This window comes from Pteropus alecto, unplaced genomic scaffold (assembly GCF_000325575.1).
Source record: "Pteropus alecto unplaced genomic scaffold, ASM32557v1 scaffold61, whole genome shotgun sequence".
Lineage (NCBI taxonomy): Eukaryota > Metazoa > Chordata > Mammalia > Chiroptera > Pteropodidae > Pteropus > Pteropus alecto.
In genome coordinates this window covers 14,976,649-15,003,274 of record NW_006434835.1, presented here as the reverse complement: position 1 = coordinate 15,003,274, position 26,626 = coordinate 14,976,649, and the positions used below count along the sequence as shown (strand labels likewise).

Below are 26,626 nucleotides of genomic sequence, written 5' to 3'. Positions count from 1 at the left end.
TAAAGTGAGAGGTGGGGTCAGCACAAACAACCAAAACCCCTCTGAGAAGGTGGGGGAGGTAACTAGATAGACTTAACCAAGCAAAGTCACTAATAGAAAAGTAGACCAGATGGAGGAAGATGGATTGCTATTCAGTAATTCAGATGGAGGACTTTAGATGGGGTGGAAGGGCCTCTGACGGTGATAACATCAGGGCTGTTTTTGATGGAACAAGGATTCAGGTTTGTGGGCCAAAATGGTTTTGTTTCTGGAAGAAGATAATTTTCCACAGGCCCTTGTTGAAAGGAGACTATGGGGTGACAATCAAGTTGGTGCTGGTTGGAGCAAGCTTGAAGGGGAGACTTGGGATGATCAGCGTGGGGGGCGCTGATGGGATTGGTGTTGGTGAGGAAGATGGGAATGGTACCGGGGACAGTGGTGGTGAGGTTGGGAGCCCACACAGCAGGGACGGTCCGGTGGCTCCAGGAGACAGTTGAATGTGAGCCTTTGGTCTGAGATGGACTAATGAGTGAGCCAGGGTCGTGGTTAGGGATATAGGCAGCAATGGCACGCACAGCTGCAGTTTGGGAGGAGTGTGAGGGAGGTGTACCACACTGTGCATGGCTGGACTTGGTGGAAATGATGTATTGCAAGAATTAAACATTTTGTGAGGGGTGTGGTGGGGGCGCCGGGAGGGAGGTACCACTTTTATAGCTGGTGACGGAACTCTGTGTGGGTGTGAGGAGCTGATAATGGTTGTTCTGTGGGATGTGATGGTTTCATAGAGCAACAGAGGTGGAAGGGCCTTAGCGGCACTCACAGAGGAGGATGGAGGCCACACCTAACCAACGGTTGCGTTTGAGTGTAAACCCTCATTCCCATCCCCATTCTTGCTTTTTAAAAATTGGTTTTTATTTCCTCAGAGTAGTACATGCGTATGATTTAAGAAGTCGAATAGTACCAACATCTCTTCGCCAAATGCAGTTGTTCCTTGCCTACTCCCTCCCTCTCCCTCTTCTCAGAGGCAACCATTTTTAGCTATCCTAGCAATTTTATACTCATATTTCTGAGTAATGTGCGTATTTTTGACTCTTCCATTTTAGACGTTTTACATCAATTTCCTATTTAGTAAATAAGAATTCAGCTCTCTTACATGGCCAACCTTTTCTGCTCTCCAGCCATTCTCCTAAATAGTTCTTGTAGGCATACTGTTAACAGTACCCCATAAGTATTCTTTCAAAAGTGTTTTATGCGTACATTAACATATGTGTGTTTGTAGAAGGCACGATAATAGCACCCCGCCCCGCCGCCCAAAGACAGCCCAATCCTAATCTTCTGAATCTGTGGATATGTTACCTTATGTGGCAGATGTGATTAAGGATCTTGAGATGAGAGATGATTCCGTATTATCTGGGTGGGCCCAATATAATCACGAGGTCCTTAGAAGTGAAAGACAGGGGCAGGAGAGCTAGAAAAGGAGATGTGAGGGAAGCAGAGTGAGGGTAACTCAATAGGAGAACTGCTGGCCATTTGCTGGCTTTGAGGATGGAAGGCGGCCATGAGCCAAGGAATGCGAGCAGCCTCTAGAAGCTAAAAGAGTCAAGACACTAGATTCGAAGAATGCAGCCCTGCCAACACCTTGATTTTAGCCCAGAGATGAGAGCCATCTTGGACCTCTGACTTCCAGAACTGCAAGATAAATTTGTGTTGTTTTAAGCTATTAATTTTGTGGTAATTTGTAACAGCAGCACATAGGCAATTAATATACTACGAAGTATATATGTATAGACAGGCAATTAATATACTATGAAGTATATATGTATAGACACATATACATGTAGCTGTATATCCACATACATACCTACATGTATGTTAAATCACCTAATGCACCTATTATTCACAGCTGAGCCTTATAGTACACAATAGTTTCCTTTCTTTTTGTTTTCCCTGAAGTTAATAATTACCTTGTGTTTTCATCTGCCTGGTTTTCTTTGTACCTTTTTGCTAATTCCTGCTACACCTTCTAAAGCTGTCCGTATAGCTCTCCACAAGGACGGGCACGTCAAGTCTTAATGTTTCAGTTCCATTTTTTGAGCTACTCATTGTCTTGCTCTCTGCACGTGCGGCATGTTGTAGCTGCCGTTCTGTGACTTTTTTTGTGGTCATCCTGGGCATTCCCTTTGCCTTCCTTCTGGTTGGAGTTCCTATTTCTGGATCTCATGTCTTCCTCCTGTTTGGTTTACTCCCCCATTTGGAACACATCATCCAGGACAGATAGCTGTCAGTATCCAAATCCATTCAGTTCCTGAGTTCAGATAGCAGAGTGCAAACAGTGAGTGACACCTGTGGTTTTGTCAGGTTAAAAAGACGGTTCGATGGTAAAGGGCATAGTGATGACAGCACTCAGCATGCCTGAGTCTTGAGTCACACTGCTTCGTGGCCCTCTATGGTTTCATCTGGCCTCTTTTCACCTTAATTCTGGAGATTCCCTTCCCCCTTTTTCCTGTGTCTTAGGGGACATCTTCCTATGCTTCCTGAGAAAGGATCGTCTGAAAATGTCTTCATTCTACTCATACTTAATGATAACTAGGCTGGGTAAAGAATTCTAATTGGAAAATTTCAAAGGCATCGGTTCTTTCTCTTCTTGCTTTTAGCATCGACGTGGAGCAGTCTGAGGACATTCTGATTCCTGAAGCTTTATATGTCACTTTTTCTCCCTCTTTAGAAATTTGTAGGCTCTTCTCTTTGTCCCAGTGTTCTGAAATTTCACAACGATGTGCCTTGGTGTGGGTCTATTTTCATTCATGGGCGGGACATTCAGCGGCCTTTTCAGTCAGGCAGCTCATGCTTTTCGGTTCTGGGAAGTTCTGTTGAACGATTTCAGTGGTAACTGCCCCCCCTCCCCATTTGTTTCTCAGATGTGGAAACCTCAGCATCAGTTCTCTAATTCCCTTTTCCTTGCTCTTATATTTTCCATTTTTCTTTTTAATCTACCCTTTTCTCTGAGTTTTGCATTTCTACTAGTGTAAATTTTATTTCTAGGAGTTCCTTTTTGTTCTCTGAATGTTCTTTTTTAATAGCATCACATTCTTTTTTCATGAATATAGTATCTTCTGTTTCCTTTAAGTTTTGTTTGGTTTCGGTTTTGGTTTATTTGTTCTGGTCTTCATCTTCCAAATTAGAGGATTCCCTAAGATGTCTGGTGGTCCTTGGCTGTTCTTTCAAGGTTGAGAACAGAGGACTAAAAAGTTGATTGAAAGATATGAACATGATTATGGGGCTTGTTGACTCGCAGATCCACTGGTTGACCTAAACAAGCCTTTTGGGTTCTGGTGTCAGTATCTGTATCCTTAGGCCTTTCCTCTTGGACTGATTAGATTTTCCAGAGGAGGATATTAGGGTCTGGCTGACAGTTTTCTAGGACCCCACTGGGGAGACAGCTGGCAGGATGCCACATCACATGTATAATAACTTCATCTCCTTGGTTTTGATATATTACCTTTGCTCTCAACTGTGCTGCTCGACTCTTTGTGCAAAGACCCTCTGTTTTGTGCTCTTCAGAGAATAAACCTTCAGATTTCTTGGGGGTTTTACTTCTTTTATTCTGTCCTCTTTATTTTCACACACGCATCCTCTTCAGCCCTGTTCCTATCAAGTATTGTATCAAGTGTCTTTTAAGGATTCAGTTATAAATCAGTTTTCATGTGCTGTCTGAAATTTGGCTCTCACGAGTCTGCTTTCCAGACTCCAAAATTTTGTTGGTAGTGCCTCCTCTCTGTTCAGCCCAATCTGTGACTATCTTTTTTTTTTTTTTTTTTTTAATCTTTCTACTAAGTTGGATTTAGAAGATAGTGAAATTCGGTGTGTATATTCAAAATCCCAATTCTTTTTCCACAACAGTTTTGTAATTGAAATAGTGATGATGGTGACCATGTCAGTTGTGATACCAAGACATTTTCATGACGCGATTCCTTAAAAAAGATTTTTTAAGTTGTTCTTATAAATCTTATTCGTGGTCGCTATGGGCATTAGAAGTATAAGGGAGCAAATAAAAGCTGCCTGTCATGGTGACAGGGTCTTGGCAAGGATTTTTCTTTGGTGATGGATTCTGTGGTACAGCCTTTGGTGTGGGTGCGGAGGCGGCTTCCGTGCTTGGCGAAGAACTGTCATGGTGGACATGTGCCGCAGTATTGGGACTGTCAGCCCAGGAGCATGTCACTCCCCTTGGCAGGGCTGCTTGAGAAAAGGAAGCCGTCGGGGTCAGCACCTTGTGATGTTCTGCTTTTCCGTCCTGTTTCCTTCCTCGTCTCACTGGCAACCAGAGGCACTCTGAAAGTGGTTTTTTTTTTTTTTTTTCTCACGGAAGCCCGCTGGATGTTTCTGGGCAGCATCATTTGCCTCTTACTTTATCCCTGGGTCTCCACAGATTTCATTCTGGGGCTCTTGGGGCTCCCGAAGATGGCCCAGCCTTGTTTGTTCTTGGGGTCTCCAAGAGCTTGGCAGGGCCGAGGTAGAAGATGTCTTGTAGATCATCTAGTCCAACTCTCCCATTTAATTGATAAGGAAACTGAGGACCAGAGAAGCCCGAGTCAGTACTAGAACCCACGTCTGCTGATTCTGGGTTCGATGTTCTTTCTAATCAGACTCTGGCTCTCATAGCTTCCGCACCCTTTTGAAGGCGTTGATGTGGGGGTTATTGGGGATGTCTGTGCTAAAAACGGGGAGTGTGTTTGCGGGGGAATTGCTGGCTGCTAATGGATGGTGCCCAGTGGAGGTCTGGGTTGGACCCGTTCTCCAGTGGGCTCTCAAGAGTTGTTTCCATGGGGTGTTGTTGTAAGTTGGGGGACAGAGCTTCAAAGAGACCCCCTCAGAGCTTTAGAGTCAGAGAGATCTGGATTCAGGCCTCTGCTTTGACACTGGAATATGGACAAGTCCTAACTTTTTGAGCCTTAGAGTCAGCTGTGAAGTAGGGACAGTAATAACACTAGTTGCCGCCCAAAAGAAGAATGTCTGTCAGGTACTTAGCTACTCTGTCCCTCTTGTATTGGTCAGCAGATATTCTTCGAGCCTAGCACTGTGCTAAGCTTAGACGTGTGTAGTATACCTGGGGTGTCCTTAGGGCTCACTTGTGGGGCATAGAGCACCTGCAACCTGTCTGGGCCCCTCCTGTCCTGGTCCTAGGGAAGCTCCTCCCAGCTCTGGCCTCCCCCTCCACACCTGGGACAGAGCCAGCACTTGGGACACCTACCTCCCAGCCAGGTGCCCATCCCTGGGGAAGGGGTCATGCCCCTGGGAGACCCAAGCCTGCGATTTCTCTACTTCCTGGTTTTCCAGGGAGCCTGGCTGGAGGGGGCCGAGACAAGGAGCCCTGGTGGGAGGGGCAGCAGAGGGAAGCAGAACCAGGAACTGGAAGGGGAAGGGTGTGGGTGGGCCCAGATCCAGCCTGCCTCCCCCAGATCCAGCCTGCCTCCCCCAGATCCAGCCTGCCTTTCCCTTCCCTTCTCCTGCCAATCCCCTGGCCCTGGCTGGCGCTCTGGACGCAGGGGCTTGGAACACAGCTCCTTCTGGGGGGTGGGGAGCAGGAGAACTGTCTCCAAGTGAAGAGGGTTGAAGCAGTTGAAGCTGAAGCACCCCAACCCCCGGCTGAGGCCTGCGGCAAGGGCTTTGTTATTTCACTGGCTTGAGGCCCACACCTGAGGCAGAGAGGATGAAAATCCCCTAAAATTCAGCTGTGTGTGTTCGGCGGGCCCCCTCAAGCCCACCAATTTTTGAAGGCGAATGAGGCTGTTTCATTTGGGGTGGGGGAGAGACGGGCCTCACATCCTCCCTCTGTGTGACCATGGCTGTGGCCCCTCCCCACTCCGACAGCACTACAAACCCAGGCCTTCAGCCTGTCGAAGGCTGAGTTCAACCTCGGCTTTCTCTGGGCCCAGGCGCTGGTCCTAAAATGAGGTGACATTCATTTCACTACATCCTGTGACTGCTGCTCACTTCCTCCACATGGGGTGGGCGTGGAGTGGGGGTGGGGGCCTGTGGGGAGGACAGATTAGAAGGAAAATGTAGCTGGGCTGGAACCTCTGGGATTTCCCAGGGGGTGGCTGGGGTGGGAGGGAGGGTGCGGGAAGCTTTCAAAGGAAAGAACAGACGTGAATGAAGAGAGGGAGGAGGCGGGAGGTAGCTAGAAGTCCCAGAAGTGGCGCCCACTGTGCCACAGCAGCGGAGGCCCCAGAGAGACTGTTGCCGCCTCAGAGGCAGGAGGTGGCCCTGAGGGAAGCCAGGCAGTGCCGTGCCACCTGAGTCTGCCTCGGTTTCCCCCACTCTCTGCAGTGCTAGGCTGGCCTGAGCTGCTGGTGAGGCTGGGAAGAGGAATGAGGTCAGAGGAACAGGCCTCATAGGCCCACGTGGCCCCGGGGCTGAGGGCCTAGTCCCTGGGAGGAGGTGGGGTTTATGGGGGGCCTGGTTTGGGGGTGCCCTGCCCTGCTGATCCCTCTTCTCTTCCCCCACAGGTGGAGCCATCGGAAGCCCAAACCCACAGGCAGCCTGAGGCAGAGTTTCGCCGGACTTTCACTCAGCACCCGGATCTATGTCTAAGTTTTAACTCTTGCTTACAAAGACCACGATAATTCCTTCCCTGAAGCCAAGCAGCCCCCCAGCCCCGTGCAGCCCCAGCCTGCCTCCCACCGCCCAGCTGCCCGCAATGCCCTCCAGCGGCCCCGGGGACACCAGCAGCTCCGCTCCAGAGCGGGAGGAGGACCGCAAGGTGAGCAGCTGGCTCGGCTGGGGACCTTCTGGGGAGCCCGGGGAGGGGGAGGGCCATCCCAGGCCATGACAGCTCACATGTGCCGAGCACTGCACCGCGCTGCTCAGTCCTCACACAGGGCAGAGGGAGGGCTGATAGCCTCTTTCGGTGACAAGGAAACAGGCTCGGAGAGATCAGATCCTGGTGGGAATTTGAGCCAGGTAGTTAGGCTCCCGGACCCAAGCTCCCCCCCCCCCGCCCCCCGCCCAGTCCCTCATGGTGTTTGAGCAGCGCTTCAGACCCTTAGGTTTGTGTAGTCGCTGCTTCGGCCTTGCAAAGTCCCCAGACCTAGATTCCTTTGGGGACTGACCTCTTGCGAGCTATGTGCTCAGGTGAGTCGCTTTACCTGTTTGGCTGCTTCTGTTTCTTCAGGATGTTCAATAGCTTCTGGGAGGCCAGAGACAAGTTCAGGGGGGACTTGGTAGATATGAGGCCACACGAGAGCTCCCCCTCCTGCACAGCCAGCCAGGCACAAGTCGGTGGTGTGCTGTGTGCTCAGGGTGACACCAGTCATCGTGGAAATGGTGATTTCCCATCTCCCGCCCCCGCTCCGAGTTCTGAGTGTCACTTCTTCCCTTGGAGCTAGTGACTTCCTTGATTTTAGAGCCCCATGAGGGGTGACCTCTTCACTGCTCTGCTGAACTCCAGGACGGGCCTTAGTCAGTTAGAGGAGATTGCAGAAGACTGGCGGGAGTCCCTGCTGGGACCTCACCAAGCCGGGTCCACCCATGTGCAAAGCGGCCTCGAACCTCCAGCACTTGGACTCTGTTTCCCGCTGTCAGTGGAACAGGAAACCCTTTTTTTTCTTTCCAGGAAAAATGTACCAGCCATGGGCCTTCCTGGGGTGTGCTGTATGGCATGCCCTGGTCCCCACAGTTCCCTCTGCCTGTTCCCTTTTCCCTGAGTAGGGGTGAGGAGTGGTGATGCTTGGTCAAATCAGGGAGTAGCAGGTGTGTTCATGGGGCAGTTTGTCTTTCTAGAACCAAGGTGGACACTTGGTATCAGGTGTGGGGCCCTGAGAACCCTGAGAAGTGTCAGCTCTGCTGGCCCCCTGTCAGGGTCAACTCTGAGATTTGCTCCCTGGTCATCCGCCACCACGGTGCTCTGCTCATTCTCAGAGCGTGTTTGTTTTCTGGGTAGTTTCTATCTATTTCGTTTTTGGGGACAGCCCTTGAAAAAAGTGGGGCAATTTATAGATGAGAAAGCTGAGCCAAGTTAGTCTTGGGTCCAGATGGGAGCCTGGTTTACCCCCTCCTGAATCGGAGCCTGTCCCACTGCCCTCCATGTGTGGGTCCTGTTATGGACACACACACACACACACACACACACACACACACACACACACACACACACACACACACACGTGTGTACATAAAGTCCAGACACCTGTCTTTCCAGCCTGGAAGCCAGCTGAGTGCCATGGAGGGGTAGAGACCCAGCAAGGGAGAAGTTGTGGGCTGAAGCCCACTGGGCCCAGCTCCTAGGGGCTACAGGTCATCTCCATCTTTCTGACACCACGAAAAAAAAAACAGGTGATTCAGGTTGTCTCTTGGGCCTTCTGGGCTACTCCTGCCCAGGACTCGGGCAGCGGCAGATTCAGGCCCTGCCACCATAGAGTCAGGGCCATCTGTGGCCACCCATGCTCTCGAGTGGCAGCTGTGGCCGTGGATAATTCCCTCTCCTCCTTGAGCCTGGCTTTGCTCCTCTGTTGGGTTAGGTGACCCTGACCGTCCTCCCCCAGTCCGATGTCCTGACTGGTGCTGACGCGGCTTTGTGTCCATGTACTTGCTGTTGGTAGTCAACTGCCCTCCACAGGTGGGGAAGGTGGGACAGCCGGGCCAAATGCCTCCTGTTACTGGACTGTGCTGCCCTAGGGAACAGAGCCTGTGGCCCCTCCCATGGAGAGCAGCAGATCCAGTGCTCTGTTATGACAGTTCAGAACACAGAAAGAGCACTGGACGAAGAGTCAGAAGTCCCAGGTCCCAGGCCTGAGTATGCCACTTACTGGAGATGTGACTTCAGGCCATCTGGGCTTGCGTTTGTTCAGCTGTGAAGTGGGGCTAGTAACTCTAGCTGTGCCTGTTCTACAGGGTGGTTGTGGAAGTCAGATGAGGTCATGGGCATGGAAGTGCCCTGCAGACAGCAAAGTCTGGTCCAATTATGAGGGATTACAATTGCTATTATTATCTACCCATAGTAACTGCTCTGGCTCAAGCGGCAACAAACACTACGTGGCCCCAGATCCTAGTGCAGATAGAGCGAGCTGGTAGACAGGGGGCTGGGGCACGCAGGCACCCTCCCAGTCAGTCCGCGCCCACAGCGCACATGCTGGCTCACCTGGCACACCTTCCTGGCACCTCTGGGCTGGCTCCTGAAGTTCCCGGGAGTCATCTAGGGAGGGCGGGTAGAGACACTGACGGATGCCCACAGCAGCCTGTGAAAGCCAAGCCTGGGGCAAGGATGCCGTGTCGCTGCAGAGGGGGAAGATGAGCTTGGACTGGAGCCCAGGGAGCTTGGCATAGTTGCCAGGGGTACCTGGCACAAAGGAACTGCTTCGGGCCAGAGGGAAGGGGTGTGGCCATCCATTGGCCCCTTTACCACCTGGCCCCACGTGCCCTTCCAGCCACCCTCCTGGCCACGCCCCCATGCACCTTTCACTCTGGTACTTCCTGGAGCTGCCAGGCCTTTGTTTCTGCTGTTTCCTCTGCCTGCTATGCCCTTTCCCTAATGTTCTCTCCTCTTTGATCAAAGCCCTCGCTTCAGTCTGCTTTGAGTTACAGTTTGTAGTGGACCAGTGGCTCTCAGAATGTGATCCCTATCCGTTCACCCATTGATGGACACTTAGGTTGTTTCTGTATCTTGGCTATTGTACATAATGCTGCAATGAATATAGGGGTGCATGAGGGTGTAGTGCTAAGTGAAATAAGTCAGGAAGAGAAAGACAACTACCATATGATTTCACTCATATATGAAATCTAAAAAAAAAAACAACTGAACAAACAAAACAAAAACAAACTCAGAACAGATTGGTAGTTATTAGAGGGAAAATGTGTTGAGAGGTGAGTGAAAGGAGGAAGGGGGGTCCACTGCATAGTGATGCATAGTAGCCAGACTTTTGGGAGTGATCACTTTGTAGTGTATTTAGATGTCGAATTATACTGTTGTACACTTGAAACTTATGTAATAATGAAAAAATGTGATTCCTAAACCAGCAGCGCCTGGAAAAGTTAGAAATACAAAAGCTGGGGCCCCACCCCAGACCTGCTGAATCAGAAACTCTGGGGCTGGGGCCCAGCAGTCCTGGCCATAACCAGCCCTCTAGAGGATTTGAGCAGTTCTGGTGTGGATAATGCCCAGTCCCACCACTGCCTCTGGAGAGCAGGGCCCCAGGGCTTGACTAGCACAGAGTAGGTGCTCAGAGAATATTTTGCGGATAGGATAGAAAGGAAAAGGAGCGTGGGTAAGACCCCTCCATGGAAGAGCAATCCCAGAGTCCAGGATCAGGCAGGTGGGGTGCAGAGCTGTGGGTGACGGGCCGAGGTGACCACACCATGGCTGGGTGTGCACAGGGAGGTCTGCCTATGTGGTTTCCCCCCTACACTTGCACAGCATCCCTCTCCCTCAACCTCCTCCATTCATCTGTGGGGCAAGAAGGGTCTTCTTGGAGAAGCTGGGAGGAGGCAGGCTTTGAGGGTCTGAGCTTGGGTGCTCTGGCCAGGGTGGATCAACTCGGTAAATATGGCCACAGGAGAGGGAGAGAGAGATGGGTGGGAGGTTAGCAGCAACAGAGCCAAGAGCTTCAGTCCTGGACTAGTGGGGATCATGGAGGTCGGGTGCCAGGCCCTGTGTGGAGGGAGAAGGGAGAGGGTCAGAGGGAGCAGGAAAGGGGACTGAGAGCATTCCAAGCCTTGAGGCTGGAAGGACCTCCTCGGATCCTCAAATTTGAATCAATGACTGGTCAGGAGTCTGAGCTGCTGACTGGGCCCCTGACCTTACTGCTCCCCAACTTCTTCTGGCCTCAGAAACATAACAGCCAAGATGCATCGAGTGCTGACTATATGCCAGGTGCACTTTTAAGCTCTGTACTAGCATTCTCTCATTTCATTCTTACAATTGTTCCGTAAAGTAGGCTCTATTACTTTCATCACTTAATCTTATTAAAGACTAAACTGATGCTCAGAGAGGTTGGATCACATGCCCAAGGTCACACAGCTAGTAAGTGGTGGTGCTGGGATTGGAACCCAGGCAGCCTGTGCCCTTGGCTTCTGTGCCCTTCAGGCTGCTTCTGATGTGAAAGGGGATAGAGTGAATGGTGCCTCCCAGCTGTGATGCTCCATAGTCCCGCCCACATTTCTTCTGCTGCAGATTCAAGTATGTTTGCTTAGACTGAAAGTTGGGATGGTCAGAGGATGCTTTTCTCTGTGTAACAGTGCTCTTGCCCTGGGACGGACATTGGGGCACGTCATCTCCAGCCAGAGCTCACACACACAGGCTAGCACGCATGGTTGTGGGCTCACATGCACACGCATGCTCACATCAGATCCATACTCTTCAATGAAGACCCTGCTGCGGACACACTGCTTCTTACTGTTCTTCCCTCTCCCTCCCTCCCTCCCTCCCTCTCTCTCCCTGCACACATCGCTTCTCTTTCCTTCTCTTCCTTCCTCCCTCCCTCTCTTTCTTCAGACTTCGGTACCTTTCCAGGTACCTAGCACATAGTAGGGCTCCACAAGTCTGTTGGATGAACTGAATTAACATTGCTGGAGGACCTAGTAAGGGGTAGAGGATAGGAAGATATAACTGTGGGTAAGCCAAGCCTACTCTGAGGGAGGTCCTTCCCGGATAGCTTGCCTGCTGGTGGTGGAAACTGCAGGCAGGGAGCACATCTGTGCTGGGGGAGCATAGCAAGTGTGCCTGTGCGTGTGTGTGCTTGTGTGCGTGTGTTTGCACATGTAGGGCTAGCACTGTGGCCAGAGTTCCTCCCTTCTCACCTGAGTCCAACCCAGAGACCTGGTGTGTTCTAATTTTCCTTTGGGCACTGGTCACTTCCTGTGCTTTGGTATGCAAGCTCAAGGGCATCCTTGGGTAAGGTCGCCCCTCGCTCCTCTCTCAGTGGTTCTTGCTGGCCCACAGTTCTGTTGCCTGTCTTGGGCATGCTCTGCCTTTCTGGCACTCTGATGCCCACACATCGTTACTTTGGGCAAGCTCTTTGCTTTATAATAGTCACTATAGGGGTCGTTTAAATAGCATCCCCCTTAGTACATTTAAACAGTTACAGAGAAGGTAGCTTTACCCTTACCTCTTCAGGAACACAGCTAATAATAATGGCACATCCATTTTAGCTCAGGGGAGTCAATTAGATGCTTGGGCATTTAGAGCAGACATGTGATGTCAACAGCGCCCACCCCTGCGCTAACGAGGACCTACATTTTAGGCTTCAGGTTCTCTAAAATTCTCTAAGTTAGATATCATTACATGTCAAGTTTAGATAACCTTGCAGTCGATACGGTCTTGAATGGGGATCAGTTGGACTCTGGAGACAGACCTTGTTTGAACCTGGTCTCTGCTGTGTGACTCAGCTATGTGACCTCCGAGCAGAGAAATGAGAGCTTTATATGAGATTGTGTGTGTGAGTGCTTAACATAGGGCCTGGCATGTATTAAGTTAGTCTTATAATTTATTTTGGGTAGCTAACTAGTTGTCTGTATCTGCCTGCCTGCCTGTCCATTTGTGGTGTAGAGCCACTGCAGCCTAAGGATCGCCAGGGCGTGGGAGAAGAGTGCCGAAATGCAGATGGGAGCGTGAATGGAGTGGGTTTAAAGTCCGCTGAGAACGTGGCATGTGGAAGGAAGGTTATTTCTCTTTGGGTCTGTGGGCACAGTCAGGCCTGAAGTCCTTTCTCCCTTCACCCATTGAACAGAAGCAAAACTGAGGCAAATGGCAGAGAGACCTAACTCCTAATGGCCAGGGCTGTGGCTACCTTCAGAGGCCTGGGTGAGGGGCCACGGTGGGGCCCAAACTCCCTCGGGTCCCTCATGCCCTAAGTGAGCCAGCTGGGGATGGAGCCCATCCTTGCCAAGAAGCGGGTCCCATGGGGCAGAGGCGGGGAAGGCTGAGCTCAGCTCTGCAGAGGGGAAGAGGGCAGGCAGGGAACTGAGCTGCAGCGGGTGTCCCAGGATGATTGGGAAATGGGGTGATGCCCTTCCTTTCTGGCACCTGGACTGGGCACAGGGCCTGGTCATGCCCTGCAGCTGCCTCTGCAGAGAGCCACAGGGCAATTAGGGATATTGCTTATATTCATCCCACTTAACATTTACACAGTGTGGAAGGCCTAGAAAGGAGTTCCCTTTGCCTGGCAATTAACTCACTTAATCCTCACAATAACTCTGGAGGCTCTGACTGTCATTATCCCATTTTACAGATGAGGAATTAAGGGTTAGAGAGGTCAAGAAACTTGGCAGAGGTCACATGGCCGAGAAGTAGTTTTATCTGGATTCTTTCCCTCCGTAAAGCAAGGGTGCCTTGGGAGTGGGGAGGAGGTGGCAGGCTGTGCAGAGCCTGGGTGGGCTGCTGAGAGAGTAAATGTGAGTGGGCCGGGTGTCTGAGGAGGTGGCTGCTGGCAGAGAGTGGGCACATTGCACTCTGACCCTGAGCACAGTGTTGGGTACTTATTTGTTCACATATTGTCTTTCCCTCTAAACTGAGTTCCCTGTTTGCTTACCTTAATATCCAGTACACAATCGGTGCTCAATAAATGTTTTTGAGCACACCCAGGGGCCCAGGCTTGAGGTGGCCCTGTGACCACGGAAGTGAGCATGGCAGGGCTGCAGTGTGCCGGCTGCGTGCTTAGTGGAGTCTCATTCTGGAAGGCCGTGAGGCCCCAGCATGACGCACAGGGTGTGGAGGAGGGCCTGGAAAAATCCACAGGCACGCGCATTTTCATCCATTTAGCATTTATGGAGCAACTGCTGTTTGCAGGAACCTGAGAGCTGTGGGGAACTGGGAGGAGCCAACAGGATATGGCCTTTTGGGAGGTGTGGGAGGCTCTCATCAATAATTATAATGGGAAAACTACTAGGCATTCAATGAATATTTGTTGACTATTGTTGAATAATTGAAACAAAGGGCTGATGAGCTTTGGGAGGTGACTGAGATCAGAAAAAGGGGGCTTTGGAGGGCTACGCAGAAGTGTGAGTGCCACTGTGTGTAATAATGGCCATTCGCACCCTCAGCCTCTGCCCATCCTCCAGCATCACACCCTGCTGCTCATCTGTCTACAGGCCCGACCTGAACAGGCTGAGCACGTGTGAATGAGTGTGCGTGGGGGCGCAGGGCGCTGCGCGGGGTCCTGTGGCTATAGCTCTGCAGACCTGGTACTCAGGCGGCCCAGAGTGGGGCTCTGCCTGCCAGGGAGTCCGATTTGTTTCACTGAGTTCCACGACCACAGACAGGCCCTGGGAGGCCAGCCAGCCAGCTGGCAAAGGCTATACGTGCTTCTCGTCCCAGGGGGCCCTGGCGAGTGGCTGGCTAGATCAGCAAGTTCATCCTCTCAACTCAAACACCAACTTGAGACATTTGCTCAATGGATGCTGGTCAGTAGCATCCAGTGCATGTTCTGAAGGGACAAGGCTGTCTCTGGGGGGCAGTGCGGGGGGGGGCCTTGTTGGATGCATCACTTTTCGGGAGAGGGGTACTATCCCGAGGCATGAGGTCCCAAGACAGCCATGTGTAGATGTGTGCATGTGAATGCCCATGTGTACCTTAACCTTGGGTTGGCTGCTTGCTCATGGTTTCACTGTGTGTGCGTGCATGGTCACGCACGCAAGACAGTAGCACACGGCATCGCAGGGTATAGTGGCACGTTGCAGTGGAAAGACCCATGGGCTTGGAATCAAAAGATTTAAATTTTGGTTCTAAAGGCCTCCTTTCCTGGCTCTTTGATCTTTGCAGGTTAGATAACCTCTCTGAGCTTCAGATTTCCCGCCAGTGTAATGGAAAAAAATAATACCGGCTCTGCTTTCTGTAAAGTGTAAGAATAAAAATGAAATAACGTACATGAAAATGCTTTGTTAATTACCATGTGCTGTACAAATGTGAGAGATTATTATCGTCATAGCCCAGCTCATCAGAACGAGGAGTTGTATGTGGCTTAAAATAATCCATCCAGTGAGCTGTGTTAAAATGTAGGTCAAATCATAGACCCAGAAGTTGAGAGAGGCTAATGGTAGCTACCTAATCTAAGAGGCCACCAAATGTGAAGGTGCTTTGAAGGCTGTAAAGAGTTACATAAATGTAAAGTGACATGATTATGTTTAAGCCTAGAAAGTACATTTTAGTCCTCCTGTTTCCTGATTTGGAGTTATAATAATCAGAGCGGCACTGGAGCCTCATGCATGATCGTATTTGAGCAGGTTTGTGGGTTCATATGTGTGCCTCTCTGTGCGTATGGACTCATTTATTGAGCACCTACTATGTGGCAGTCATTCATCAAGTATTTCCGAGTGCCTACCCTGGGCCAGGTGCACCGGTCCAGGCTCTGGGAGTGCTAAGGTGAATAAGAAACAGTGCCTTCCCGCAAGGAGCTGGTCGCCTGGCCAGGACAATAGCCAGCAGTTGCAGTGCTGGGTAGTGGGCACTATAGAAAAAAGATCTATGAACTCAGTCTAGGAGGAGAATGGGAGGAGGGGGTCTAGGGGAAGGAAATCCAGGAAATGAGATTGGAAAAGGAAGAGTTAGCTGAACCTGAGGGGAAGGTGGTCGGGACAAAAGGAAGAGCCTATGCCAAGGTCCCGGGGAGGGAAGCAGCCCGATTTTGTCCCTGGCGCGGGCTGTTTGCACACAGGTGTGAGGAAAGCAGGAGGAGAGGGGTCCAAGGCTGCTGGCCGGTCCCGGGGGCCTTCCTTCACACGGCCCAAGGAGCTCGCCGAAGGAGCTCGGCTTGATCCTGCAGGCTCCTGGGAGCCCCTCAGCAAGGGCTTAAGCTCTGTGGAGTGACATAATCAGCTTTGCATTTTGGAAAGATCAGGGAGCCCCAGTGTTCCTGAGTGTCTCACTGCAGCAGTACCAGCCAGATGCTGGGGTGTGTCTATAGCAGTGAGTGATCGCTACATATGCTGGGCAGTGAGCTGGGATTTGCTTGGGAGCAGGAGGGAGATTGGAGGAGGAGGGAGTGATGCACTTTTGTGAACAGTTCTGGTTAGGAAGTGCTGTGGGAGCAGAGGAAGTTAGTAATTCTTGAGTGACTATCACGTGTCAACCTTCCCTATATTACTTCATTTAATCGTTGTAACATTGCTGTGGGGTAGATATTATCCCCGTTTCATAGCTGAGAAAGCAAGACTCAGAGAGATTAAATGGCTTGAAGTTACTCATGAGCAAAGAGCAGGGCCAAAAGTCAAGCCCACCTCCTCCCTCCCGGAGCCCACCTAACTAGACGTTCTGCCTCTTGCCACCTCCCACTGGAAGGGTTGACTAATTAGATCCCTTCCTTGATGGATGAGAAAACCAATCTGGGCCCATATCTGTTCCTGCTAAATTTGTTACTGTTTTCCAGCTGCTCCAAGTCACTGTGGATCAGATTCTTCCCTTTCAGAGTATTAGCGATGCTTCCTAATTCAGTGCTACTTGCAGATTTGATAAGCATATTTTAAATTCCTCTGCTCAACCCAGCAGCAAAGACATTGCATGGAACGGGCCCCACGACAGATGCGAGAATGAACTCCTTGCTATGTCTCCTTGAGGGACGTGGCCCCAAGACACCTGCTCATCCTTCTCGGTGTGTTATCCCCTCCTAACTAGTCGTGTGAACGCAGTCAGGCCCGGAGCAGAAGGTATCACCTTCCTCTTTGCCCTGTGACTTGTGACTACATCGCAGAAGAATGATATGTTGGCCAAAAAAGAATGTGCTTTTCACAAAGCTGTGCTTCAGGGCCTAATGGAAAGGGCATGGAGTCGCTTGGGCCTGGGTGCGAGTTCTGACCCAGATTCTTGTGGAGACTCAGTTTCCTTAAGCACATCTCAGGGGTTCCCGAGGCCTGAATGCGGGACCGGGCGTAAAGCGCCTTGCCCCACGAGGCACAGGCTCAGCACACGGCAGCCCGCCCTGGCGATCTCCACACTCTTGACATGTCAGGACCCAGACACGTGGTGTGGCATCAGCATTTTCCACCCCTTCCTCCTGGGGTGTGTCACACTGAATTGAGTTCAACAGGGGAAGAGACGTACTGAGCACGCATGGCATAAGGTGAGGGATGGCAGCAAGTCTGCAGATGGCACAGGAATTGCCTATCAGGGGTCTCCAAAGGCTTTTTCCACATTCTGACAGAAGCTGGAGCTTGCTGGTCGTGAAATGTCAAGTGCCTTTTTGGGGGGCCATTTCTGAGTGGTAACCGTGGTTCCTTTTTGCTGATCAGGGGCTCCGATTGGCTTCCACATCTCTGATCAGTTCAGAATAAAAGTGAGAAAATCAAATGAGCCCTCTGTAAGAAGTACAGTTTGTTAAAGAAATGGTTCAGAGCCCAGGACTTCTGGGCAGCAGGAGTCTCTCTAGACCCATGGCTGCCCAGGCTGGTCCTGATCCCTTTGGCACCCCCTCTGGTCTGCCGCCTTGTGCATTCATCTCATGGGCTGGGCCACTAGGAATAGCCAGAGGCTCCGCTCAGTCTGGCCTAGTGCTCTCCAGGCAAATACAGGGACTGGGCAGGCTTCCGGCTGCTGGGGAATATGTAAGCCCTCTCATCTAGGGGCATGTGGAATACTCACTAAGTGCTAGGCCTGCTCTGGGCTCTGGGGATCTAGCAGCGGACAAAATAGACGGGACAAACCATTTGTTCATCTGTCCTCTTAAAAACCTGAGAAGCGAGTGGAATGGACACCCATTTTATGCATGAGGAAACAGGTTCAGAGGATGGTCCTATAACTGGCAAATGGACAAGCGGAGCTCATGTGCACTTTGGTTGCCTGTAGTCCTGTGCCTTCTGTGATTTCACATTGACTCTGTTTTGTAAATGCAAAGTTACTTGGTCAGAAGGATCAAGGCTGTGCCTATTTAGCAGTATTGGGAACAGACCAAAAGCATCACCTCAACCTGAAATTCACTATAGTTGTGTGGATCCAGTTGAAACCTTCACAAACATTAAGCTACACTGGTAATATTTCCTCTCTTTGAGATCCAAGCAATCTTTTCTTAAACAGAGGTGTCTGTGGAGTCTCAGAAGACAGCTTAGAACCAGCAGGCCTGGCCTACCTTGGAGCATGGGCTCCTTAAATCGTCCCTTCAGCCCGTCTCCAGCCTCTTGGTCCTCATTGCCATGTCATTCTGCACAGCTTACAGACAGTGCTCTCTCTGAGGTCTGTCACCACCACCTCTAGCCAAATCACTCTGTCCGTGGCTTTTTTGCATCTGATGACTTTGACCTCGTGGATTGGCACCTGTCTCCTTTGCACCCACAATATCCCAGTGTCCTCTTTCTGCTCCTCTAAACACACCCCATCTTGATGTGCTCTGCCCTCCCTCCAACGTGACTGTAGCCTCTACCTGGTGTTAAGGCCTGCAGCCTCTGTTCATCCTCTAGTTATGTCTATTTGGAGGACTCCTGGAACCCCTAGATCTCCCTCCTGGGAGGGTCTGTCCCACAGACGTGCCTCGAATGGATGAATGGTCCAATGTCTACTGTTGGTCACAGCAGGTTTCTATCTGCATGTCCCACCATCACTTGGAAATAAATGTGGCAAACCACAAGCCATTTTGAAATCACAGAAAATGAAAGTTGAGAGGGATGTGGGGGGCCATCTCGATCAAATCCTCAGGGAACTTGTGCTTTCTTTTCCAGGGCGCCAGCATCGCCCTGGGTTGGCACCCTCCCCAGAAAGGCCGCGAAGCCATCTTTGGCTCGTGACATCACGCAGGGCATGAAGAGCAGCCTATGGTCCCTCTGTTGAGTCAGGGTCCCTTTCTCTGTCCTTCCCCAACATAGTTTCTGCTCATGATGAGTCATGCCGGAGCCGGCTGAGTCAGAAGTGACTTGTGGGTGGTTTGTGGCCAGGCTGGAGCAGTGAGGCAGGAGGACTTTCTAGGTTTATGTCTCTGTGCCCCAGACTAGCATGGCCCAGTCCTAGCAGGTGCTGGGCGAGGCGCGGGTAACAAAACGAAACTTCTGGTCCAGAACTCGGTGAATGAGGGGAATCATGACAGACCAAGACATCGTCCCTGAGGTGCTCCTGTGTGGTGACAGGCGTGTGTAATGCCGGTGCCGTGTGGCAGACACTCCTGGGCAGGTATATATTTACAGCGGCTGTAAAAATCTTCCATTGCCTACATGGTCCTAATTCTGGGTATTACGTGTATTTCCAATACGTATCGCTAAATTCAGTATTCCTTTCCTCGTGATGTTATTCTTTTCAATAAAGGTGATTCATTAAATAGATAGCTAATTTAATTTTTTGTACTGTGTAAGATTTTTTTTTCATATAAATAAATTCATAACCAGAAACCAATTCTTTTGTCAGGGTGTGTCATGATTCTGTAGTTGAGAACTGTGGCCACTGGGAGGGAGAGCTGCCTTCGCTGAGGCAGCGGGGTCTGCCCCGCCGGAAGTACCCGCTCTGAGGGTATATGTAAAGGGGGGGTCTAAAGGTGGCTCGAGCTTTGCCAGGCAGGAAGGGGGTGAAGTTCATCCCTGCCGGGGGGACCGCCACGGCACAGCCCTGGGAGTGTGGCTGTTGTGGGGGGTGGGTCGGGGAGGAGGCCTGTTGGATCCAGCCCTGACTTCACAGGCTGTGTCTGTGCCCGCAGGAGGGAGAGGAGCAGGAGGAGGCACGTGGCAAGGAGGAGCGGCAAGAGCCCAGCACAACTGCACGGAAGGTGGGGCGGCCTGGGAGGAAGCGCAAGCACCCCCTGGTGAGTGTTCTGGCAGCCCCCCAGCACACACGCACATGCCCTGCAGGGCCCTAGGAACGCTGCCGAGACTGGCGTGGGGCGTGGGCCTCCAGCTGCAGAGCTCACCTACCTTCCCCATTTGAACCCCACAACCGCCCTCATGACTTCTCTTTTCCACATCCAGCTGGAGACCCCTAGAGACCAGGGGACTTACGCTGTGGGTTGTGGCAGAGCTGGAACTTGAACCAGGCCCCTGACTCCCGGCTTCCTCTGAAAGGGCAGCAAGAGATCCTGACAGATTCCCTCGGTGGCTCTGACAGGGCAGAACTTGCTTCTCCCTCGCCTGCCTGCACAGGCCCCTCCCTCCCCATCCACACACCCACCCTGGGCCTCAGCCCCACCTGGAGAACCTGGAGGAAGGGAACTGAGGTCTGGGAGTCTGATCAAAATGATTAGGGAAGAGATGCGGGCTGATGAGTCCCTTTGTAAGAGAGCAGGAGAGCTGGGCCGCGTAAGTCCTGTAGAAGCGTAGGCCACAGGGCCGGCCCACAAGCCCCAGGCTTCCTGGTGCCATTGCCTCCGAGTCCGAGTCCGGGGGGAGCTCTGGGGCTGCCCAAAATGAGGAGTGCTCTGGAGAGCAAGGCCTGGAGCCTGCCTACCTTATGCCTTAAACTCAGAGGCAGAGCAGCCATTATTTACCAGTACCAAAGACAGCTGGTTCCTTTCTTTTAGCCTATTCCAGCTGAGAATGGGAAACTCGAAGCATGAAGGTAAGGGGGAGCCGGGAGCTCCAGATTTGGCCCTTCAAGGAAACGTTCTCAGCAGGGCAGGATTTTCTCCCTTGGGGGAGAGTCAGAGTGAATGGCGGCAGAGGCAGGGAGGGCTGCCCAGCTGGACCTGAGGGGCGCTTCTCAGAGCCCGAGGGTTTGGGAACCTGCCTGGTACTTCAGTGTACCACTGCCAATTCTGCTTGAAGATGTGGAGGGGAAGGGGGAGCAGAAGTTAAGTCTTTTAACTGGTAAGTAATTTTAAACATTTTAATATTAAAGCAAATACGGATATTTTATGGTCTGGAATGAAAAATTCCATGAAGTTGAAAGATAAAACAGGTGACTTCAAAGGAATGTCCAGCTTTCAGCTGACTCCAGGTCGTACCCTTGGATTCTCAGGGTGCCCTTCCACTGGGAAGGTGGGGCACAGTGCAGGCTGGAATGCGTGGGGGAGCCAGGCGGAGTCAGAGCCCACTGGTAATTCTGCATCTGCATGTGTGCCCATGATCTTCCCAGCAAACTCCATCTTTCCCTGATCCAGCTGCTGGGGACAAAAGCCCCCACCTATAGCAAATAAAGGGCCGGCAACCCTTTGACTCCTCTTCGTGAGTCCCTGGAACCAGGAGGAGGGCACGTTACTGAGAGGAGGGGTGAAGCCCCAGAGGAAGAGGGTGCAAGGAAATCAGGGGCCGGTGTGTACAAATGTGTCGGGAGATGGACAGATGGGAGCGAAGAGGGGCATGGCCGCGGAGGTGAAGGGTCAGTGGGTCATATGCCCCCAGCCTGGAACAGGGCCCCATGTGGAAGAAAAAGCTCTGTCATTTGAATCCAACAGACCTGGGTTTAAATCCTGGCTCCACCACCTGTGTAACCTTGAACCAGGGGTTCCCCTTCTAAAAAAACAGAGATGATAAGGATGTATTCCTCCTAAGCCCCTGTGAGAATTCAATGGTTTCAAGCCCAAAGAGCTAGGGCTCAGCAAAGGTCAGTCCTGCCTTTGCCTGGCCAAAGTTCTCTTCAAGAGGCCACGGCGACTTCAGTTTGACAGAAGAAACAGCACTGTATTTACTGCTTCCCTGTGTGACATTGAGCAAGTTACTGAACCTCTCTGAACTTCTGTATATTGGTAAAATGTGGCCACCAGTAATACCCGCCCTGACCACCTCCAGCAGTGCTTTGCAAACAGCAAGACAGTCCAAATGTGCAGGCAGCAGTATAATACACCTGCTTCCCTGCAGGGACCAGTGGGGCCAATGTCCGTAAAGCCTTTCTGGTGGGAGCCTGGCATCAGCTTCTCAGCAGCCTCCCAGGCTATGTGCAGGTCACAGTCTGGATCTGTTCTAGGTAACACCTCAAGAGAGGCCCCGGGATGAGAGAGAGAGCACGGGGAAGTCAGTGCTGACTGGAGAGGTAGGGGGCCAAGGCAGCTGTTGTAAAAGGGACCCCTTGCACCTTGGGAGAACAGAGAAAGACTGACACCAGAGAAAACAGCCAGCACTGCCCTTCATGGGCAGCAGGCTGGGGGCGGGGGGACAGAGGAGGAAATTCATGCTGCAGCTAGAGATCAGCCCATGGTTCCCTGGCCCACAGGCCATCTGGTTCACTTGTGGAGCAGGTGCTTGCCCTGGCTTCTTGGGGACCTGGTACAGCTGTGGCCCTGGGAACGATTGGCCAGGGAGCTTTAAAGCAGCTGAGTGTGTCATTAACTAAGCCTGGAAAGGGGAGGGAGCTTGGCTCAGTTCCCAACAGGTGGAACAGAGTGGGGAGTGCTGGGAAACAAGGGAGGAAAACCTGGCCTCGGGCTGAGTTCTTTATTTGTGCAAAGGTCGCATGAGATGCACCCACTACTGTCATCATCATCATCGCCCCGGTCCCAAGGCTAGAAAATCTGTCCTCCTTTTGTCCCTAAACCCTATCTGTCCCTGCGTGCCTTCCAGTCCTTTCTGTTCCTGCACCCGCCTCCTGGCTGCATCCTCACCCAGACCGGACCTCACCTGCCCCCAGAATAGTTTCTCACCCCCCAGCCCTTCCTCCCCTCCAGGACGAACATTTTACACCTACTGGGCACCTACGAGGGCGGGGGAGGTCACACGGATCAATAAGACTCATCTTTCAATCTAGTGAACTGGAGAAAGGAGGCCTCACATAATTACACCAAATACAGTTCATGGCACATCTCTGTTCGAGAATCTCCAGGGACTCTATTTCTTATGGGACAAGATCTGGAGTACTTGATCTGGCTCTTCACCATGCCATCTCTCCTGCCCCTGCACTGGTGCTCAGTATCCGCCTCTTTTGCCATAGAAACACAGACACCCCCACCTTCTTGCTGCTCCCTGAACACACCAAGTGCGTTTCACAACCCTCCCTCCTCTCTGCCTCCCCCAGAGCCACAGCCCATCCAAGCCTGTCTTGCAAATGAAGCCCAGTTCAGCCATCATGACCCACACTGGCTCTCCCTTTCAGACTGTTTGTAAAATTAATCAAAATGAACAGTAAGAAATAAAAGACACATTCTAATTGCCCCCCGGTCCCGTCAACCCCACCACGTGCTTGGACAGCAGTGGTCTGCAGACCTGACTTAGATGTACCTGTCTTTGAACTGTTTGTTACCTGTCTGTATAGACCCTGAGAATAAGTATTTACAGACTTTTATATCAATTTGATACTGTCGCCACATCCAAGGGCATGATTTTGTATTTTACAAAACCGTCATTTCTTGATTGATTGGAAATTAACAAAAACAAAAGCAAAAACCTGGCCTTTCACCCCAGACATTTGGAAAAGCAGGTGGTGAGGGCCTATGTCTTCCACTAGATTTGATGTTTAGTGCCACCAGCATTGACGGTCGCTGAGCTGAGCCACACTGTACTGTCTACCACCTCACTGAAGACAGAGACCATAAATACATCCTCAGAGTTGTGCAGCACTCTGTTGCCTACAAAAGCCTTCAACAACGACGACTTCATGGGCCACTGACAACAAACCTGTGTGACGTAGGTGGGGGCCACTGTCATTACCATCCTCACATTCAGATGAAGAGACTGAGGTTCAGAGATGATGGACTCCACACCTCCCAACTCCAAAGCCCACAGTGCTCATTCCTTCTCACCACTTTGGCCACGCGATCTGGAAGACCGGATATCCAAACTCTTAATTAAGTTAGTATATGAATGCAGGGCTGTTTGAAAAAGTGTGTGGACTTGGCCCGAAAGGCGTACAGAGAAAATATAACTGAAGAGGGCAATCGACCCAAATACCAGGGAGCCCGCGGGGAAGTGGGGAAGGCTGTGGTGGTCTGAGGAGGGAGAGGTGGGCCCGTTAAAACCAGGCAGTGGCTTGGTCTGCGACACTGGTCTCAGAGCCAAGATGCTCGAAGCCAGAGCTGACAACAGGAAACAGGAAGCCGGCTGCACGGCTGGGCGGGGCTTCTGAAGGGAGCTGGCACCTGGACTCAGGGCCTGCAGGCTGGCCAGTGCCTATGACAGGGAGGAGGGGACAGCGGCATGCGGGGCTGGCCTCTGCTGTGAGCCTGCCTGTGGGTGTGAGCATCGGGGTGGGCGGAAGAGACATCTTCCTGTTCACCAGCCCTCAAGGACGTTACAGAAGTGAGGGTGTCCAAAGCAGGTTTCTGCCTGGTCACAAGCCCAGACAAGCCCTGGAACCGCCTTTGTCCTTCGTGCTGGTTACAGCTGGGATACTAGGAAGGACAGTTTCTGCTCTTGCCCACCAGGTAGTGAGGGGCTCTGTGCCCTGTTTACTAGCCGTATGTATTTATTCATTGAAGATTTATACCCACCAACTTCCTCCAGGGTTATTTTTGCTCAGTGGGAGCACTCTGAGGTCACCTCTTGCTAAGAATAACCCAGAAAAGGAGGGGGGAAAAGGGGCTGGGAGCAGGCGCTGAGCTCAGCCAGGCCCGCCCAAAGCCAGTGTTACTCCACGTTTGAGGCAGAACCTCCAAAACAACTCCTGAGTGAATGTAAGAGGGCAAAACTGCCCTGCTTCAGAGCAGAAGACGGGCGTTATAAACTGTGGGAAGTTAGGGAACCGTTCTGCCGAAGCTTAAGCCAGCTGGGTACAGTTTAACTCAGCAATTGGGAGTCTGCCATACTGGCTCATTTTCCAACCTAATATGACCTTTTGATTTGTCTCCAAGTTAAGACAGAGCTCAAATCCCCTCTTTGTGTCAGAACAGCTCCTTCGCTCACCCCCGGAACCCTGACTCAGAGACTTGGTGCCCTCTGCTCTTATGCACAAAACTTCCTGAAAGAGTATCTTCCTTCCTGGGCCCCAGCCCCCAGCCGGCCCCTCGGGGGGCTTCCCGATTTGCGAGCCTGCATCACCGCTGCCCTCTCCCCTGCTTCTCGTGCCTTTGACGGACGATGTGAGGAAAACAGGCTGTCAGATTTCTCACACGGTTCTCGAGACTTTTCGTGTAAGAGCGCCCTGCAGACTCATCTTCTCCTTCCCCGACCTGATGATGCGTCAGACTAACACCCACTGATGGCATCCAGGACCGAAGGGCCTGGCCCGTGGGCCGGACTTCACTATCGAAGACGTGTGGGGGTGGGGCTGGACTGGGGCCGTCGAAGGGAAGTAGCACTTAGAAGTCCAGGGCAAAGCGGGAGCCCTTCCTACCTTGGGGCCTTCCTGAGCGAAGGCGTGAGGCGGGAATGGGCGCCCGGGCACAAGGCACTGTGGGGAGGCCCGAAGGCCGCGTGGAGGACTGTTCCATTTCAGAACACTTTCCGTCTCGGCTGGAGAGGTAGTTTGCAGGCCGCCCGAGTGGTTTACACTTTATCCTCTCCCAAATCTGTTGTGTTTATTTGGAAGGTTTTCGAGGGGGCGGGGGGCGTGAAGTAATGGGTGTCATATTTTGGGAAGCTGGCTCTGGCATCCGTTCGCACCACGGGCTGAGCACAAAAGAATGCGGGGGTATAGGAGGGTGGGTGGGGCGATGCCAGAAAACACCCCCAGAGCTTGCTGCGGGGAGGCAGTGGTAGGACAGAATTGGCAAGGCCTGCGCCGCTGGCCGCTGTAGAGGAGGGAGAGGAAGGGGCGAACACAGATGTTTCCAGACCTCAGACATGGCGTCAGTGTTATTGTCAGGGACCAAGACTTCTGGAAGTTAGCAAATTTGTCGGGGGGCCCCTTCAGAGGCCACTCTAGATTGCAGGGCTTATTGAGGGAGCATCTAAAGATCCCTGAATCTCTTTAGTTTTTCCAAAAATCCTTGGTTATTTTCATCCCTTCCTAGTCCTTCCTCCAGGGTCACACGTTTTGGGGCCACCTTCGGCAAAAGTCATTCATTTCCTCAGGTCCCAGCCTCCCCGCTCCTCTAGTGCCCCAGCAGCACCTGCACCCCTCCCGCTGCCACAGGTGCTCACCAGCTCAGCTCATGCATCTGGGCGGGGCGTCGACCCTGGTTCTCATCATCCTCATCTAGAGAATTTCGTGTGTTTTGGTCCTGCTACCTCAAGAAAGATATAGCTGAGCTGGAGAAGCTCCAGAGAAGGGCAGCTAAATTGATCAAGGGGAAAGCAAGGCTGCCAAGTGAGGACAGGCTGAAGAGATTATGACTCTCCAGTCTGGAGAGACAAAGGGTGAGAGGGGATGTGATTAAAGCTATGAAATCATGTCGAAGGGTGGGGCAGGATGAGCACTCGGTGCAGGAGGCGTGGGGGCGGGGAGATACCCATTAGAAACTTCAGAAAGGTAAACGAAGCACAGAAAAGGAAGCGCCATTGTCCATGGTGGGTTCCCTTCTTACCAAACCTGTCACCTTAGGCATGGGTGGTAGAGGTTGAAAATAGCAATAACTTCAAAAGAGATTTACTTGAATGCGTGGATGTCCTATACGGAACGGCTTTTACAAGGCAGCCCTCAGCTCACCCCGAAATCCTTTGAGGATGACTTCAGAGAGCACGGCCCAGACCTCTTCCAAGCGGACAGGTGTCCCTGCTGGAAGCGGAACCCTGAGAGGGCTGGCCATTCACCGGGCAGGTTCATGCTTGCATCCCTTTGCCATAGCCAACAGGGGCATTGACTGAGTGACCTCTAAGACTTTGCTGAGCCCTGAAGTTCTCAACAGTCACACAGACACACCACACACACACGCACACACGCATGCATGCTCACGCAGTGGAGAGATCTCTGGGGAATGATGTGGGGAGACAGCTCCCAGCCTAAGTGGTAAGG

The 26,626-nt window shown here is 51.9% G+C and overlaps 1 protein-coding gene across 3 annotated transcripts in view; it reads left to right on the top strand.

Annotated features, from left to right (window-relative positions):
* The window catches only part of DNMT3A (DNA methyltransferase 3 alpha), a 112,728-nt gene that overhangs the window by 31,895 nt on the left and 54,207 nt on the right, over positions 1–26,626 (top strand). For all 3 annotated transcript variants that reach the window (XM_015588190.2, XM_015588189.2, XM_015588191.2), the window contains exons 2-3: positions 6,486–6,739; positions 19,572–19,676. In XM_015588190.2, coding sequence (XP_015443676.1) covers positions 6,677–6,739; positions 19,572–19,676 — 168 coding nt within the window. In that variant the 5' untranslated portion in view covers positions 6,486–6,676. The remainder of the gene's footprint in view (positions 1–6,485; positions 6,740–19,571; positions 19,677–26,626) is intronic.